This window comes from Squalius cephalus (genome assembly GCF_949319135.1).
Source record: "Squalius cephalus genome assembly, chromosome: 20".
NCBI classification, from domain to species: Eukaryota; Metazoa; Chordata; class Actinopteri; order Cypriniformes; family Leuciscidae; genus Squalius; species Squalius cephalus.
In genome coordinates, this window is record NC_137141.1 from 35,911,438 (window position 1) to 35,929,858 (window position 18,421).

At 48.6% G+C, this 18,421-nt stretch overlaps 2 protein-coding genes across 6 annotated transcripts in view; one reads left to right on the top strand and one right to left on the bottom strand.

Moving 5' to 3' along the window:
* The window catches only part of nemf (nuclear export mediator factor), a 36,273-nt gene extending 31,318 nt beyond the window's left edge, over positions 1-4,955 (top strand). For 2 of the 4 annotated variants that reach the window (XM_079852984.1, XM_079852985.1), the window contains exons 29-31: positions 4,084-4,127; positions 4,211-4,290; positions 4,361-4,955. In XM_079852984.1, the coding sequence (XP_079709110.1) occupies positions 4,084-4,127; positions 4,211-4,290; positions 4,361-4,438 (202 nt within the window). In that variant the 3' untranslated portion in view covers positions 4,439-4,955. The remainder of the gene's footprint in view (positions 1-4,083; positions 4,128-4,210; positions 4,291-4,360) is intronic. The other 2 variants (XM_079852986.1, XM_079852987.1) reach the window with 1 other exon arrangement.
* The window catches only part of klhdc2 (kelch domain containing 2), a 17,461-nt gene continuing 3,649 nt past the window's right edge, over positions 4,610-18,421 (bottom strand). Inside the window, exons 7-14 of one of the 2 annotated variants that reach the window (XM_079853004.1) lie at positions 13,375-13,458; positions 13,211-13,291; positions 11,060-11,118; positions 10,879-10,988; positions 7,697-7,769; positions 7,534-7,621; positions 5,776-5,828; positions 4,610-5,177 (exon numbers count right to left, since the gene is read on the bottom strand). In XM_079853004.1, the coding sequence (XP_079709130.1) occupies positions 5,066-5,177; positions 5,776-5,828; positions 7,534-7,621; positions 7,697-7,769; positions 10,879-10,988; positions 11,060-11,118; positions 13,211-13,291; positions 13,375-13,458 (660 nt within the window). In that variant the 3' untranslated portion in view covers positions 4,610-5,065. The remainder of the gene's footprint in view (positions 5,178-5,775; positions 5,829-7,533; positions 7,622-7,696; positions 7,770-10,878; positions 10,989-11,059; positions 11,119-13,210; positions 13,292-13,374; positions 13,459-18,421) is intronic. The other variant, XM_079853005.1, reaches the window with a different exon arrangement.

An 18,421-nucleotide genomic window follows, 5' to 3' on the forward strand; every position in this document is an offset into this window, starting at 1 on the left:
AGCAGATTCACAACATCAGGTTTCAGTATTAGCAGATTCACTACATCAGGATTCAGTATTAGCAGATTCACAACATCAGGATTCAGTATTAGCAGATTCACTACATCAGGATTCAGTATTAGCAGATTCACAACATCTGGACTCAGTATTAGCAGATTCACTACATCAGGATTCAGTATTAGCAGATTCACTACTAGGGATGTCCCGATACCACTTTTTCACTTCCGATACCGATACCGATGCCGCAGCTTTGGCTATTTGCCGATACCGATATCAATCCGATATTTTTATTTTATTCTTGAACTAATACTAATAATATAAAATATAATGGAAGCACTTTGCTCAATTAGCCACATAAAAACATCTCACTCAAATGGAGAACAAATACTTCTCCAGTATATAGTCCACAACAACAGTTGATAATGAAAGACTGCCACCCTTTATTCAAAAGACCTTGAGATATGTTTGGTAACCTGAATGAATTTTAAATTAATTTGCTATATTTCAGATCAATATATTTGTTTCCTTTAAATTTTAATTAACTTTAACTTTATTCTCATCTGAATTATAAATAATTTATTTCTGTATAAAATAATACTACTTTTAAAAACACATTTGATTTTCTTTTTTATTCAATGTAGAATGTGTAACTTAAAAATAAACAGATTAGTGCTCTGTTTTAGGACAAGAAATGAAAACCAATGCAATGATGAATGTCCAAAAGATGATATCATTTTTGCTTTTAAACAGCGTGTGTGTGTGTGTGTGTGTGTGTGTGTGTGTGTGTGTGATTTTGGTTGGGTGACAGTTACAGTTTGACAAGAGTTTACAGTTTGACAAAAGCACAATGTTGGGTTTTACACAAATATAAGTAGGCTAAACACTTTTTGCAGTTTTAATGATGTCCTGTATGAAAATGACGGAGTATGTTTTTATGTTTCCACTGTTCGATCGCGCCCGTGCCTCTCTCTCTCTGACACACACACACTCCAGCATTGCGTCAAATTTGCGTCTATCGCGTCTAGTTCGATGCTTGAACAGTTTGAATCCATTCGCGCGTCCAAAGTGAATAGGACGCGCCGCGCGCGTATAATGATAAAGTGAGCGTTTGAAGCGATATAGACGCGCGTTCAGAGCTAAGGCGGGCTACAGATTAGGTGTCCCTAAAGAACCCGCATATGCGCGTATCTAACAGTAACGTTAGTTCCGTATTACATTAATGTGCACGCGATATTTATTTATTTTTATACCGTGTATTCTCTGTGTAAATCCATGCACCGAACGTACGTTCAGTACGAATACGTACCGTTCCACCCCTAATGGGTATCGGATCATAGGTATCGGATAATTTTTTTTCTCCCCTCCGATATCCGATCTAGCGTTTTGGGCCAGTATCGGCACGATACCGATGCCGTGGATCGGATCGGGACATCCCTATTCACTACATCAGGATTCAGTATTAGCAGATTCACAACATCAGGTTTCAGTATTAGCAGATTCACTACATCAGGATTCAGTATTAGCAGATTCACAACATCAGGACTCAGTATTAGCAGATTCACAACATCAGGACTCAGTATTAGCAGATTCACTACATCAGGGTTCAGTATTAGCAGATTCACTACATCAGGATTCAGTATTAGCAGATTCACTACATCAGGTTTCAGTATTAGCAGATTCACTACATCAGGATTCAGTATTAGCAGATTCACAACATCAGGTTTCAGTATTAGCAGATTCACTACATCAGGATTCAGTATTAGCAGATTCACAACATCAGGACTCAGTATTAGCAGATTCACAACATCAGGATTCAGTATTAGCAGATTCACTACATCAGGATTCAGTATTAGCAGATTCACTACATCAGGGTTCAGTATTAGCAGATTCACTACATCAGGATTCAGTATTAGCAGATTCACTACATCAGGTTTCAGTATTAGCAGATTCACTACATCAGGGTTCAGTATTTGCAGATTCACTACATCAGGGTTCAGTATTAGCAGATTCACAACATCAGGATTCAGTATTAGCAGATTCACAACATCAGGTTTCAGTATTAGCAGATTCACTACATCAGGATTCAGTATTAGCAGATTCACAACATCAGGATTCAGTATTAGCAGATTCACAACATCAGGATTCAGTATTAGCAGATTCATAACATCAGGTTTCAGTATTAGCAGATTCACAACATCTGGACTCAGTATTAGCAGATTCACTACATCAGGGTTCAGTATTAGCAGATTCACTACATCAGGGTTCAGTATTAGCAGATTCACTACATCAGGACTCAGTATTAGCAGATTCACTACATCAGGACTCAGTATTAGCAGATTCACTACATCAGGACTCAGTATTAGCAGATTCACTACATCAGGGTTCAGTATTAGCAGATTCACTACATCAGGACTCAGTATTAGCAGATTCACAACATCTGGACTCAGTATTAGCAGATTCACTACATCAGGACTCAGTATTAGCAGATTCACTACATCAGGGTTCAGTATTAGCAGATTCACTACATCAGGACTCAGTATTAGCAGATTCACTACATCAGGACTCAGTATTAGCAGATTCACTACATCAGGGTTCAGTATTAGCAGATTCACTACATCAGGGTTCAGTATTAGCAGATTCACTACATCAGGACTCAGTATTAGCAGATTCACTACATCAGGGTTCAGTATTAGCAGATTCACTACATCAGGACTCAGTATTAGCAGATTCACTACATCAGGGTTCAGTATTAGCAGATTCACTACATCAGGATTCAGTATTAGCAGATTCACTACATCAGGACTCAGTATTAGCAGATTCACTACATCAGGGTTCAGTATTAGCAGATTCACTACATCAGGACTCAGTATTAGCAGATTCACTACATAAGGGTTCAGTATTAGCAGATTCACTACATCAGGATTCAGTATTAGCAGATTCACTACATCAGGGTTCAGTATTAGCAGATTCACTACATCAGGATTCAGTATTAGCAGATTCACTACATCAGGACTCAGTATTAGCAGATTCACTACATCAGGACTCAGTATTAGCAGATTCACTACATAAGGGTTCAGTATTAGCAGATTCACTACATCAGGACTCAGTATTAGCAGATTCACTACATCAGGATTCAGTATTAGCAGATTCACTACATAAGGGTTCAGTATTAGCAGATTCACTACATCAGGACTCAGTATTAGCAGATTCACTACATCAGGACTCAGTATTAGCAGATTCACTACATCAGGACTCAGTATTAGCAGATTCACTACATAAGGGTTCAGTATTAGCAGATTCACTACATCAGGGTTCAGTATTAGCAGATTCACTACATCAGGATTCAGTATTAGCAGATTCACTACATCAGGATTCAGTATTAGCAGATTCACTACATCAGGACTCAGTATTAGCAGATTCACTACATCAGGATTCAGTATTAGCAGATTCACTACATCAGGACTCAGTATTAGCAGATTCACTACATCAGGACTCAGTATTAGCAGATTCACTACATCAGGGTTCAGTATTAGCAGATTCACTACATCAGGATTCAGTATTAGCAGATTCACTACATCAGGGTTCAGTATTAGCAGATTCACTACATCAGGACTCAGTATTAGCAGATTCACTACATAAGGGTTCAGTATTAGCAGATTCACTACATCAGGGTTCAGTATTAGCAGATTCACTACATCAGGATTCAGTATTAGCAGATTCACTACATCAGGATTCAGTATTAGCAGATTCACTACATCAGGACTCAGTATTAGCAGATTCACTACATCAGGATTCAGTATTAGCAGATTCACTACATCAGGACTCAGTATTAGCAGATTCACTACATCAGGACTCAGTATTAGCAGATTCACTACATCAGGGTTCAGTATTAGCAGATTCACTACATCAGGATTCAGTATTAGCAGATTCACTACATCAGGGTTCAGTATTAGCAGATTCACTACATCAGGATTCAGTATTAGCAGATTCACTACATCAGGTTTCAGTATTAGCAGATTCACTACATCAGATATGAACACACTCTCAGACCCTAATCAACTCTCTGCCCTGTTTTGACTGCAGGTACAAAGTCAAATTAACGCCAGGCACTCAGAAAAAGGGCAAAGGTAAAGATTGGTTTTATGTGAAACGTTAATGGTTTAAGTGTGTGTGAATGTGACGTAACGAGTGTGTGTGTGTGTGTGCGCAGCTGCCCGTACGGCCGTGCTGAGCTTCATGCGAGGCAAAGATGCCAGTGCTCGAGAGAAGGACTTGTTCCGGAGCGTCAAGGTATTTGTAGCTCACGTTTGTGCCTCTGATGATTGGCCGGGATCAGTCATGTGACGCTGCTGTTTTACAGGACACGGATCTGTCCAGAAACATGCCTGGGAAAGTGAAGGTGTCGGCGCCGAACCTCTTAGCGGCGAAGAAGAAGTGAAGCGGGAGATTCCTGAGCGCATCCCATCATGCTTTGAATCGCCTTTCCAAAGACTGAATATTCACAGGTTGTGTTTTATGACGGAGAACAACCGACGCTTTGTGTTTTAAAAGCAGATAATTTCCCTTCAACTCATTGGATTTAATAATAAATAAATCAAAATTACAGTATAAATGTAAACACTGCTTCATTTATTTTCCATGTTGGAAAAAAAACAAAAACAATCAATACAACATTTTGGCTTGTTGTACAAATCCTGACTAGGTGATGAAGAGTTGTGATGAATCGTGGGAATTATATGGTCTAGTTTCAGTAAATGTGTGAATCAGAGGTCTGGGAAACAGATTTCAGCTCATTCCTCTAACGTCAGTGGTGTTTCGTACACAGTGTTGATTGTATGCGTGCGACTGGGGAATGTTGTTATAAACTGTGAGAGCAATAAAGAGCAGAAGCGTTAGATGGTGACGAGCTTTAATGGAGATGTGCTTTAATAAATGAGTTTGAAGATGCTGAAATCAGTTCCGGCATGGTCTTTGTGTTGTCTGGCGGAATAAACCATTTTCTGCTACACGAGTCTCATGAACGTCTCTGGCGATGGTTTTCCACATGTTCCGCTGTGATTGTCTTCTAGGAGTGTCCCATGATCCTCTGCTGCAGCTGCTGGAGCAGGGCTTTGGGCAGAACGTCCCACGAGTGCTGAAGAAGCTCCTGGTGCCGGACGGCCACGTCTGAACACAGCCTGAGGACACACACACACACACACACACACACGATCAACAGCGCCTGAGGATAAACACACACGATCAACAGCGCCTGAGGATACACACACACACACACACACGATCAACAGCGCCTGAGGATAGATACACACACACACACACACACACACACACACACACGATCAACAGCGCCTGAGGATACACACACACACACACGATCAACAATGCCTGAGGATACACACACACACACACACACACACACGATCAACAGCGCCTGAGGATACACACACACGATCAACAGCGCCTGAGGATACACACACACACACACACACACGATCAACAGCGCCTGAGGATACACACACACACACACGATCAACAGCGCCTGAGGATACACACACACACACACACACGATCAACAGCGCCTGAGGATACACACACACACACACGATCAACAGCGCCTGAGGATACACACACACACACACACACGATCAACAACGCCTGAGGATACACACACACACACACGATCAACAGCGCCTGAGGATACACACACACACACACACTATCAACACACACACACAGGGCGAGGCAGTGAGCGTGGCGCTGTGGAGAACCGCTCACCTGACCAGAGATTTGGGCTGGACCGTGAACACCAGTAGTTCGTTGCTGTGAGCCTGTAAATACAGATGAAGAAGAAACGAGTGTTTAGACTCGAGCAGAGATGCAGGATTAGGGTTAAACGAGTGTTTAGACTCGGGCAGAGATGCAGGATTAGGGTTAGGGTTAAACGAGTGTTTAGACTCGAGCAGAGATGCAGGATTAGGGTTAGAGTTAAACGAGTGTTTAGACTCGAGCAGAGATGCAGGATTAGGGTTAAACGAGTGTTTAGACTCGAGCAGAGATGCAGGATTAGGGTTAAACGAGTGTTTAGACTCGAGCAGAGATGCAGGATTAGGGTTAAACGAGTGTTTAGACTCGAGCAGAGATGCAGGATTAGGGTTAAACGAGTGTTTAGACTCGAGCAGAGATGCAGGATTAGGGTTAAACGAGTGTTTAGACTCGAGCAGAGATGCAGGATTAGGGTTAAACGAGTGTTTAGACTCGAGCAGAGATGCAGGATTAGGGTTAAACGAGTGTTTAGACTCGTGCAGAGATGCAGGGTTAGGGTTAAACGAGTGTTTAGACTCGAGCAGAGATGCAGGATTAGGGTTAAACGAGTGTTTAGACTCGAGCAGAGATGCAGGATTAGGGTTAGGGTTAAACGAGTGTTTAGACTCGGGCAGAGATGCAGGATTAGGGTTAGGGTTAAACGAGTGTTTAGACTCGAGCAGAGATGCAGGATTAGGGTTAAACGAGCGTTTAGACTCGGGCAGAGATGCAGGATTAGGGTTAAACGAGTGTTTAGACTCGAGCAGAGATGCAGGATTAGGGTTAGGGTTAAACGAGCGTTTAGACTCGGGCAGAGATGCAGGATTAGGGTTAAACGAGTGTTTAGACTCGAGCAGAGATGCAGGATTAGGGTTAGGGTTAAACGAGTGTTTAGACTCGAGCAGAGATGCAGGATTAGGGTTAGGGTTAAACGAGTGTTTAGACTCGTGCAGAGATGCAGGATTAGGGTTAAACGAGTGTTTAGACTCGAGCAGAGATGCAGGATTAGGGTTAAACGAGTGTTTAGACTCGTGCAGAGATGCAGGACTCATCCTCACTGAGACGCTCTTGTGTTTCTGTTAGCCTCCTAACTACAGGTGAACGTTTGTTTTCTCCTCACTAGCTCTGTGTTGCATGAGGAGATACAGCTGACGAAACCACACAAACCCGGCCCGGCTCAGCTCCGGCTCGCTATAACCGCTCCGTCTACTGGGGTAGATCCAGAGTCTGGCCAACAGCTGAGCGTGACGAAGCGAACAGCCGACCGCACACGAGGTTAGATTCACTTCTTATGAAAAATAACATGAATGTAAACGCATTTACAAGGCAGGAATAAACTCTCTCAGTTTGAGAACCAATCCAGAGTTTGCTCAAGCTAATCTCACGTTCTACTGGCAGGAGCGACTCCGGCTTCAGCATTAGCATTAGCTCCGGCTTCAGCATTAGCTCCGACTCCGGCTTCAGCATTAGCATTAGCTCCGGCTTCAGCATTAGCTCCGACTCCGGCTTCAGCATTAGCCTTAGCTCCGGCTTCAGCATTAGCATTAGCTCTGGCTTCAGCATTAACATTAGCTCCGGTGTCATCATTAGCATTAGCTCCGACTCCGGCTTCAGCATTAGCTCCGGCTTCAGCATTAGCATTAGCTCCGGCTTCAGCATTAGCTCCGACTCCAGCATTAGCATTAGCAGCATTTGCTCGTTATTAGGGAGTAAATATTATATTTTGCTCACCGCTTGTTGTTGAGAGAGCAGATTATTTGCACATCCTCCAAACACAAACACTTCCCCGTCAGGACCGAAACACGCCGTGTGCCACAGTCTGCAGAAAACACACATGAGACCGGGAGAACGGCACACACATCGAGATCATCAGTGACAGACGAGGAAGGGTCACCTGGGTCGCTGAGTGTGTTCGTGATCAAACGGCCTCCACTCGTTCGTCCTCACGCAGTACAGCCAGGCGTCGCCTGCAACACACACACACACGCACACACACACTGATGAAGCTGTGCTGTCAGACACACACACACACACACACACACGCACACACACCGATGAAGCTGTGCTGTCAGACAGACACACACACACACACACACACTGATGAAGCTGTGCTGTCAGACAGACACACACACACACACACACTGATGAAGCTGTGCTGTCAGACACACACACACACACACACACTGATGAAGCTGTGCTGTCAGACACACACACACACACACACACACACTGATGAAGCTGTGCTGTCAGACAGACACACACACACACACGCACACACACCGATGAAGCTGTGCTGTCAGACAGACACACACACACACACACACTGATGAAGCTGTGCTGTCAGACAGACACACACACACACACACTGATGAAGCTGTGCTGTCAGACACACACACACACACACACACACACACTGATGAAGCTGTGCTGTCAGACAGACACACACACACACACGCACACACACCGATGAAGCTGTGCTGTCAGACAGACACACACACACACACACACTGATGAAGCTGTGCTGTCAGACACACACACACACACACACACACTGATGAAGCTGTGCTGTCAGACACACACACACACACACACACACTGATGAAGCTGTGCTGTCAGACACACACACACACACACACACACACACACTGATGAAGCTGTGCTGTCAGACACACACACACACACACACACACACACACTGATGAAGCTGTGCTGTCAGACACACACACACACACACACACACACACTGATGAAGCTGTGCTGTCAGACAGACACACACACACACACACACACACACACTGATGAAGCTGTGCTGTCAGACAGACACACACACACACCCACACACACACACTGATGAAGCTGTGCTGTCAGACAGACACACACACACACACACACACACTGATGAAGCTGTGCTGTCAGACACACACACACACACACACACACACTGATGAAGCTGTGCTGTCAGACACACACACACACACACACACACACACTGATGAAGCTGTGCTGTCAGACAGACAGACACACACACACACACACACACACACACACACACACACACACATACACACACACCGATGAAGCTGTGCTGTCAGACACACACACACACACACACACACACACTGATGAAGCTGTGCTGTCAGACACACACACACACACACACACACACACACACACACTGATGAAGCTGTGCTGTCAGACACACACACACACACACACACACACACACACACACACTGATGAAGCTGTGCTGTCAGACACACACACACACACACACACACACACACACACACACTGATGAAGCTGTGCTGTCAGACACACACACACACACACACACACACACACACACTGATGAAGCTGTGCTGTCAGACAGACACACACACCGATGAAGCTGTGCTGTCAGACAGACACACACACACACACACACCGATGAAGCTGTGCTGTCAGACAGACACACACACACACACACTGATGAAGCTGTGCTGTCAGACACACACACACACACACACACTGATGAAGCTGTGCTGTCAGACACACACACACACACACACACACACACACACACACACTGATGAAGCTGTGCTGTCAGACACACACACACACACACACACACACACTGATGAAGCTGTGCTGTCAGACACACACACACACACACACACACACACACACACACTGATGAAGCTGTGCTGTCAGACAGACACACACACACACACACACCGATGAAGAGGTGCTGTCAGACAGACACACACACACACACACACACACACTGATGAAGCTGTGCTGTCAGACACACACACACACACACACACACACACACACTGATGAAGCTGTGCTGTCAGACAGACACACACACACACACACCGATGAAGAGGTGCTGTCAGACAGACACACACACACACTGATGAAGCTGTGCTGTCAGACACACACACACACACACACACACACACACTGATGAAGCTGTGCTGTCAGACACACACACACACTGATGAAGCTGTGCTGTCAGACAGACACACACACACACACACACTGATGAAGCTGTGCTGTCAGACACACACACACACTGATGAAGCTGTGCTGTCAGACAGACACACACACACACACACACACACTGATGAAGCTGTGCTGTCAGACACACACACACACACACACACACACACTGATGAAGCTGTGCTGTCAGACACACACACACACACACTGATGAAGCTGTGCTGTCAGACACACACACACACACACACACACACACACACTGATGAAGCTGTGCTGTCAGACACACACACACACACACACACACACACACACACTGATGAAGCTGTGCTGTCAGACACACACACACACACACACACACACACACAATGATGAAGCTGTGCTGTCAGACACACACACACACACACACACACACACACTGATGAAGCTGTGCTGTCAGACACACACACACACACACACACACACACACACTGATGAAGCTGTGCTGTCAGACAGACACACACACACACACACACACACACTGATGAAGCTGTGCTGTCAGACACACACACACACACACACTGATGAAGCTGTCCTGTCAGACACACACACACACACACACACACACACACACTGATGAAGCTGTGCTGTCAGACACACACACACACACACACACACACACACTGATGAAGCTGTCCTGTCAGACACACACACACACACACACACACTGATGAAGCTGTGCTGTCAGACACACACACACACACACACACACACACACACTGATGAAGCTGTCCTGTCAGACACACACACACACACACACCGATGAAGCTGTGCTGTCAGACACACACACACACACAGACACACACTGATGAAGCTGTGCTGTCAGAGACACACACACACACACACACACACACACACACACACTGATGAAGCTGTGCTGTCAGACACACACACACACACACACACACACAATGATGAAGCTGTGCTGTCAGACACACACACACACACACACACACACACACACACACACACACACACACACACACACACTGATGAAGCTGTGCTGTCAGACACACACACACACACACACACACACACACACACTGATTCCCTCACTCAGTGTCTCTCGGTCGGTGGTGAATCCGCCGAACAGGAACAGATGGTCAGCTGACACTGGGGTGAGCGAGTGCCAGGACCGGCCGACGGGACCGTGTTGAGGAACACACCTGAAACACACACGCTTTAGTGTGTGAGCTCGTCACAGATCTCTCAGCGGTGTTACACTCACTGAACGCACATCTCACTCCATTCCCACGAGTCCAGATCGAGGCAGTGCAGATCGTTCAGACGCTGATCCTGCGGAGCAAAACACTGAGCTTCAGAACGCTAAACATGCTAGCCTATGCTAATGATCATAGGAACACTAGTAGCAGTGATTCACACACACACACACACACACACACACACACACACGGTACACACTAACCCGACCCCTAAACCTACCCATCAAACACACACACACTAACACGACCCCTACATCTACCCATCACACACTCACACACACAGACACACACTAACCCGACCCCTAAACCTAACCCTAACCCTAACCCATCACACACACACACACTAACCCTACCCCTCACACACACTAACCCGACCCCTAAATCTACCCATCTCACACACACACACTAACCCTACCCCTCACACACACTAACCCGACCCCTAAATCTACCCATCTCACACACACACACACACACACACACACACACACACACACACCCTAACCCTAAACCTACCCATCACACACACACACTAACCAGACCCCTAAACCTACCCATCACACACACACACTAACCTGACTCCTACACCTAGCCATCACACACACACACTCACTAACCCTAACCCTAACCCTAACCCTACCCATCACACACACACTAACCCGACCCCTAAATCTACCCATCACACACACACACACACACACACACTAACCCGACCCCTAAACCTACCCATCACACACACACACACACACTAACTCTACCCCTAAACCTACCCATCACACACACACACACACACACACTAACCCGACCCCTACACCTACCCATCACACACACACACACACACACACACACTAACCTGACCCCTACACCTACCCATCACACACACACTAACCAGACCCCTACACCTACCCATCTCTCACACACACACACACACACACTAACCCGACCCCTACCCATCACACACACACACACACTAACCCACACACTAACCCGACCCCTACACCTACCCATCACACACACACACACACTAACCCGACCCCTACACCTAGCCAACACACACACACACACACACACTAACCCGACCCCTACCCATCACACACACACACACACACACAGTACACACACACACACTAACCCGACCCCTAAACCTAGCCATCACACACACACACTAACCCTACCCCTAAACCTACCCATCACACACACACACATACACACTAACCCGACCCCTACACCTACCCATCACACACACACACACACTAACCCGACCCCTACACCTAGCCATCACACACACACACACACTAACCCGACCCCTAAACCTACCCATCACACACACACACACACACACACTAACCCGACCCCTACACCTACCCATCACACACACACACACACACACACACTAACCCGACCCCTACACCTACCCATCACACACACACACACACACACACACACACACACACACTAACCCGACCCCTACACCTACCCATCACACACACACACACACACACACACACACACACACACACACACACACTAACCCGACCCCTACACCTACCCATCACACACACACACACACACACACACACACACACACTAACCCGACCCCTACACCTACCCATCACACACACACACACACACACACACACACACTAACCCGACCCCTACACCTACCCATCACACACACACACACACACACACACACACACACACACACACACACACTAACCCGACCCCTACACCTACCCATCACACACACACACACACACACACACACACACACACACACACACTAACCCGACCCCTACACCTACCCATCACACACACACACACACACACACACACACACACACACTAACCCGACCCCTACACCTACCCATCACACACACACACACACACACACACACACACACACTAACCCGACCCCTACACCTACCCATCACACACACACACACACACACACACACACACACACACTAACCCGACCCCTACACCTACCCATCACACACACACACACACACACACACACACACACACTAACCCGACCCCTACACCTACCCATCACAGAAAACTTTCTGCATTTTTACATGAGTCTGTGTGCGTTCAGGTTTAAGTCCACAACGGGATAGAAAAACATGTACACTCTGAAACACTCACACACACACACACACACACACCATGTAACGGCCTCCGAAGACGAAGCCTCTGTTGCCGATGGTTGCGCAGGCGTGAGCGGCCCGTGGCGTCGGAGTGTTTCCCTGTACGGACACACACAGTGTTTGAGCTCGTCACACACAGATCCTGCTGCAACACCACATTAGATCAAGTTTAGCTTTAGCACCTTCGTGATTGGCTGACTCCACGAGGACGTCTCCAGATCCAGGATGTGTATGTGATTGTTCCAGCCTCGTCCTGTTTGGTTCCCCTGAAAAACAGCACATCTGAGTCTCATCTGTGTCACAAACACACTCACACACACGCGTGTAGACACGATCTCAAATGAAGAGATGTCTCATCAATCACAAGTTGAGTATGGTGTACCACAAGGCTCAGTACTAGGACCACTGCTGTTCACTCTGTACATGCTACCCTCACACACACACTCTGTACATGCTACCCTCACACACACACACACACTTTGTACATGCTACCCTCACACACACACACACACTTTGTACATGCTACCCTCACACACACACTCTGTACATGCTACCCTCACACAAACACACACACACACACACACACACACACACACACACACTCTGTACATGCTACCCGTGAGAGATATCATTAGGAAGCATGGCATTAGCTTTCACTGTTATGCTGATGATACTCAGCTCTGTATTTCTTCACGCCCTGACGAAACTTACCAATTCACGGAATGCATAGCTGATATAAAGACTTGGATGACTAGTAATTTCCTACTACTTAATTCTGAAAAAACAGAGTTTCTAATGATTGGACCAAAAACCTCTGCACGTAATAATCTAGAATACTGTCTAACACTTGATGGCTGCTCTGTTAAGTCTTCGTCGTCGGTTAGGAACCTGGGTGTGCTCTTTGATACCAACCTTTCATTTGAAAGCCACGTTTCTAGTTTATGTTTCATGTAAAACCGCATTCTTCCATCTTAAAAATATATCTAAATTATGACATATGCTTTCAATGAAAAATAGGGAACAGTTAGTTCATGCGTTCATGACCTGGTGGTGATGGTGGACCTGCTCCTAGACACGACCACAACACATGATGTAGTCAGCCGGATCTGGGCCGTATCCAGATCAGATGGAGGACCTGCGCCTAGACACGACCACAACACATGATGTAGTCAACCGGATCCGGGCCGTATCCAGATCAGATGGAGGACCTGCGCCTAGACACGACCACAACACATGATGTAGTCAGCCGGATCCGGGCCGTATCCAGATCAGATGGTGGACCTGCTCCTAGACACGACCACAACGCATGATGTAGTCAGCCGGATCTGGGCCGTATCCAGATCAGATGGAGGACCTGCGCCTAGACACGACCACAACACATGATGTAGTCAGCCGGATCCGGGCCGTATCCAGATCAGATGGAGGACCTGCGCCTAGACACGACCACAACACATGATGTAGTCAAACGGATCCGGGCCGTATCCAGATCAGATGGAGGACCTGCGCCTAGACACGCCCACAACGCATGATGTAGTCAGCCGGATCTGGGCCGTATCCAGTCAGATGGAGGACCTGCGCCTAGACACGACCACAACGCATGATGTAGTCAGCCGGATCTGGGCCGTATCCAGTCAGATGGAGGACCTGCGCCTAGACACGACCACAACGCATGATGTAGTCAGCCGGATCCGGGCCGTATCCAGATCAGATGGAGGACCTGCGCCTAGACACGACCACAACGCATGATGTAGTCAGCCGGATCCGGGCCGTATCCAGATCAGATGGAGGACCTGCGCCTAGACACGACCACAACGCATGATGTAGTCAGCCGGATCCGGGCCGTATCCAGATCAGATGAAGGACCTGCGCCTAGACACGACCACAACACATGATGTAGTCAGCCGGATCTGGGCCGTATCCAGATCAGATGGAGGACCTGCGCCTAGACACGACCACAACACATGATGTAGTCAGCCGGATCCGGGCCGTATCCAGATCAGATGAAGGACCTGCGCCTAGACACGACCACAACACATGATGTAGTCAAACGGATCCGGGCCGTATTCAGATCAGATGGTGTACCTGCGCCTAGACACGACCACAACACATGATGTAGTCAGCCGGATCCGGGCCGTATCCAGATCAGATGAAGGACCTGCGTCTAGACACGACCACAACACATGATGTAGTCAGCCGGATCCGGGCCGTATCCAGATCAGATGGAGGACCTGCGCCTAGACACGACCACAACACATGATGTAGTCAGCCGGATCCGGGCCGTATCCAGATCAGATGGAGGACCTGCGCCTAGACACGACCACAACACATGATGTAGTCAGCCGGATCCGGGCCGTATCCAGATCAGATGGAGGACCTGCGCCTAGACACGACCACAACACATGATGTAGTCAGCCGGATCCGAGCCGTATCCAGATCAGATGGAGGACCTGCGCCTAGACACGACCACAACACATGATGTAGTCAGCCGGATCCGGGCCGTATCCAGATCAGATGGAGGACCTGCGCCTAGACACGACCACAACACATGATGTAGTCAGCCGGATCCGGGCCGTATCCAGATCAGATGGAGGACCTGCGCCTAGACACGACCACAACACATGATGTAGTCAGCCGGATCCGGGCCGTATCCAGATCAGATGGAGGACCTGCGCCTAGACACGACCACAACACATGATGTAGTCAGCCGGATCCGGGCCGTATCCAGATCAGATGGAGGACCTGCGCCTAGACACGACCACAACACATGATGTAGTCAGCCGGATCCGAGCCGTATCCAGATCAGATGGAGGACCTGCGCCTAGACACGACCACAACACATGATGTAGTCAGCCGGATCCGGGCCGTATCCAGATCAGATGGAGGACCTGCGCCTAGACACGACCACAACGCATGATGTAGTCAGCCGGATCCGGGCCGTATCCAGATCAGATGGTGGACCTGCGCCTAGACACGACCACAACACATGATGTAGTCAGCCGGATCCGGGCCGTATCCAGATCAGATGGAGGACCTGCGCCTAGACACGACCACAACACATGATGTAGTCAGCCGGATCCGGGCCGTATCCAGATCAGATGGAGGACCTGCGCCTAGACACGACCACAACACATGATGTAGTCAGCCGGATCCGGGCCGTATCCAGATCAGATGGAGGACCTGCGCCTAGACACGACCACAACACATGATGTAGTCAGCCGGATCCGGGCCGTATCCAGATCAGATGGTGGACCTGCTCCTAGACACGACCACAACGCATGATGTAGTCAGCCGGATCTGGGCCGTATCCAGATCAGATGGAGGACCTGCGCCTAGACACGACCACAACACATGATGTAGTCAGCCGGATCCGGGCCGTATCCAGATCAGATGGAGGACCTGCGCCTAGACACGACCACAACACATGATGTAGTCAAACGGATCCGGGCCGTATCCAGATCAGATGGAGGACCTGCGCCTAGACACGCCCACAACGCATGATGTAGTCAGCCGGATCTGGGCCGTATCCAGTCAGATGGAGGACCTGCGCCTAGACACGACCACAACGCATGATGTAGTCAGCCGGATCTGGGCCGTATCCAGTCAGATGGAGGACCTGCGCCTAGACACGACCACAACGCATGATGTAGTCAGCCGGATCCGGGCCGTATCCAGATCAGATGGAGGACCTGCGCCTAGACACGACCACAACGCATGATGTAGTCAGCCGGATCCGGGCCGTATCCAGATCAGATGGAGGACCTGCGCCTAGACACGACCACAACGCATGATGTAGTCAGCCGGATCCGGGCCGTATCCAGATCAGATGAAGGACCTGCGCCTAGACACGACCACAACACATGATGTAGTCAGCCGGATCTGGGCCGTATCCAGATCAGATGGAGGACCTGCGCCTAGACACGACCACAACACATGATGTAGTCAGCCGGATCCGGGCCGTATCCAGATCAGATGAAGGACCTGCGCCTAGACACGACCACAACACATGATGTAGTCAAACGGATCCGGGCCGTATTCAGATCAGATGGTGTACCTGCGCCTAGACACGACCACAACACATGATGTAGTCAGCCGGATCCGGGCCGTATCCAGATCAGATGAAGGACCTGCGTCTAGACACGACCACAACACATGATGTAGTCAGCCGGATCCGGGCCGTATCCAGATCAGATGGAGGACCTGCGCCTAGACACGACCACAACACATGATGTAGTCAGCCGGATCCGGGCCGTATCCAGATCAGATGGAGGACCTGCGCCTAGACACGACCACAACACATGATGTAGTCAGCCGGATCCGGGCCGTATCCAGATCAGATGGAGGACCTGCGCCTAGACACGACCACAACACATGATGTAGTCAGCCGGATCCGAGCCGTATCCAGATCAGATGGAGGACCTGCGCCTAGACACGACCACAACACATGATGTAGTCAGCCGGATCCGGGCCGTATCCAGATCAGATGGAGGACCTGCGCCTAGACACGACCACAACACATGATGTAGTCAGCCGGATCCGGGCCGTATCCAGATCAGATGGAGGACCTGCGCCTAGACACGACCACAACACATGATGTAGTCAGCCGGATCCGGGCCGTATCCAGATCAGATGGAGGACCTGCGCCTAGACACGACCACAACACATGATGTAGTCAGCCGGATCCGGGCCGTATCCAGATCAGATGGAGGACCTGCGCCTAGACACGACCACAACACATGATGTAGTCAGCCGGATCCGAGCCGTATCCAGATCAGATGGAGGACCTGCGCCTAGACACGACCACAACACATGATGTAGTCAGCCGGATCCGGGCCGTATCCAGATCAGATGGAGGACCTGCGCCTAGACACGACCACAACGCATGATGTAGTCAGCCGGATCCGGGCCGTATCCAGATCAGATGGTGGACCTGCGCCTAGACACGACCACAACACATGATGTAGTCAGCCGGATCCGGGCCGTATCCAGATCAGATGGAGGACCTGCGCCTAGACACGACCACAACACATGATGTAGTCAGCCGGATCCGGGCCGTATCCAGATCAGATGGAGGACCTGCGCCTAGACACGACCACAACACATGATGTAGTCAGCCGGATCCGGGCCGTATCCAGATCAGATGGAGGACCTGCGCCTAGACACGAGCACAACACATCCCTGAAGTGTCAGCAGAGACTGTGTCAACTAGACTCTCTCCTGTGAAGGCCTCAT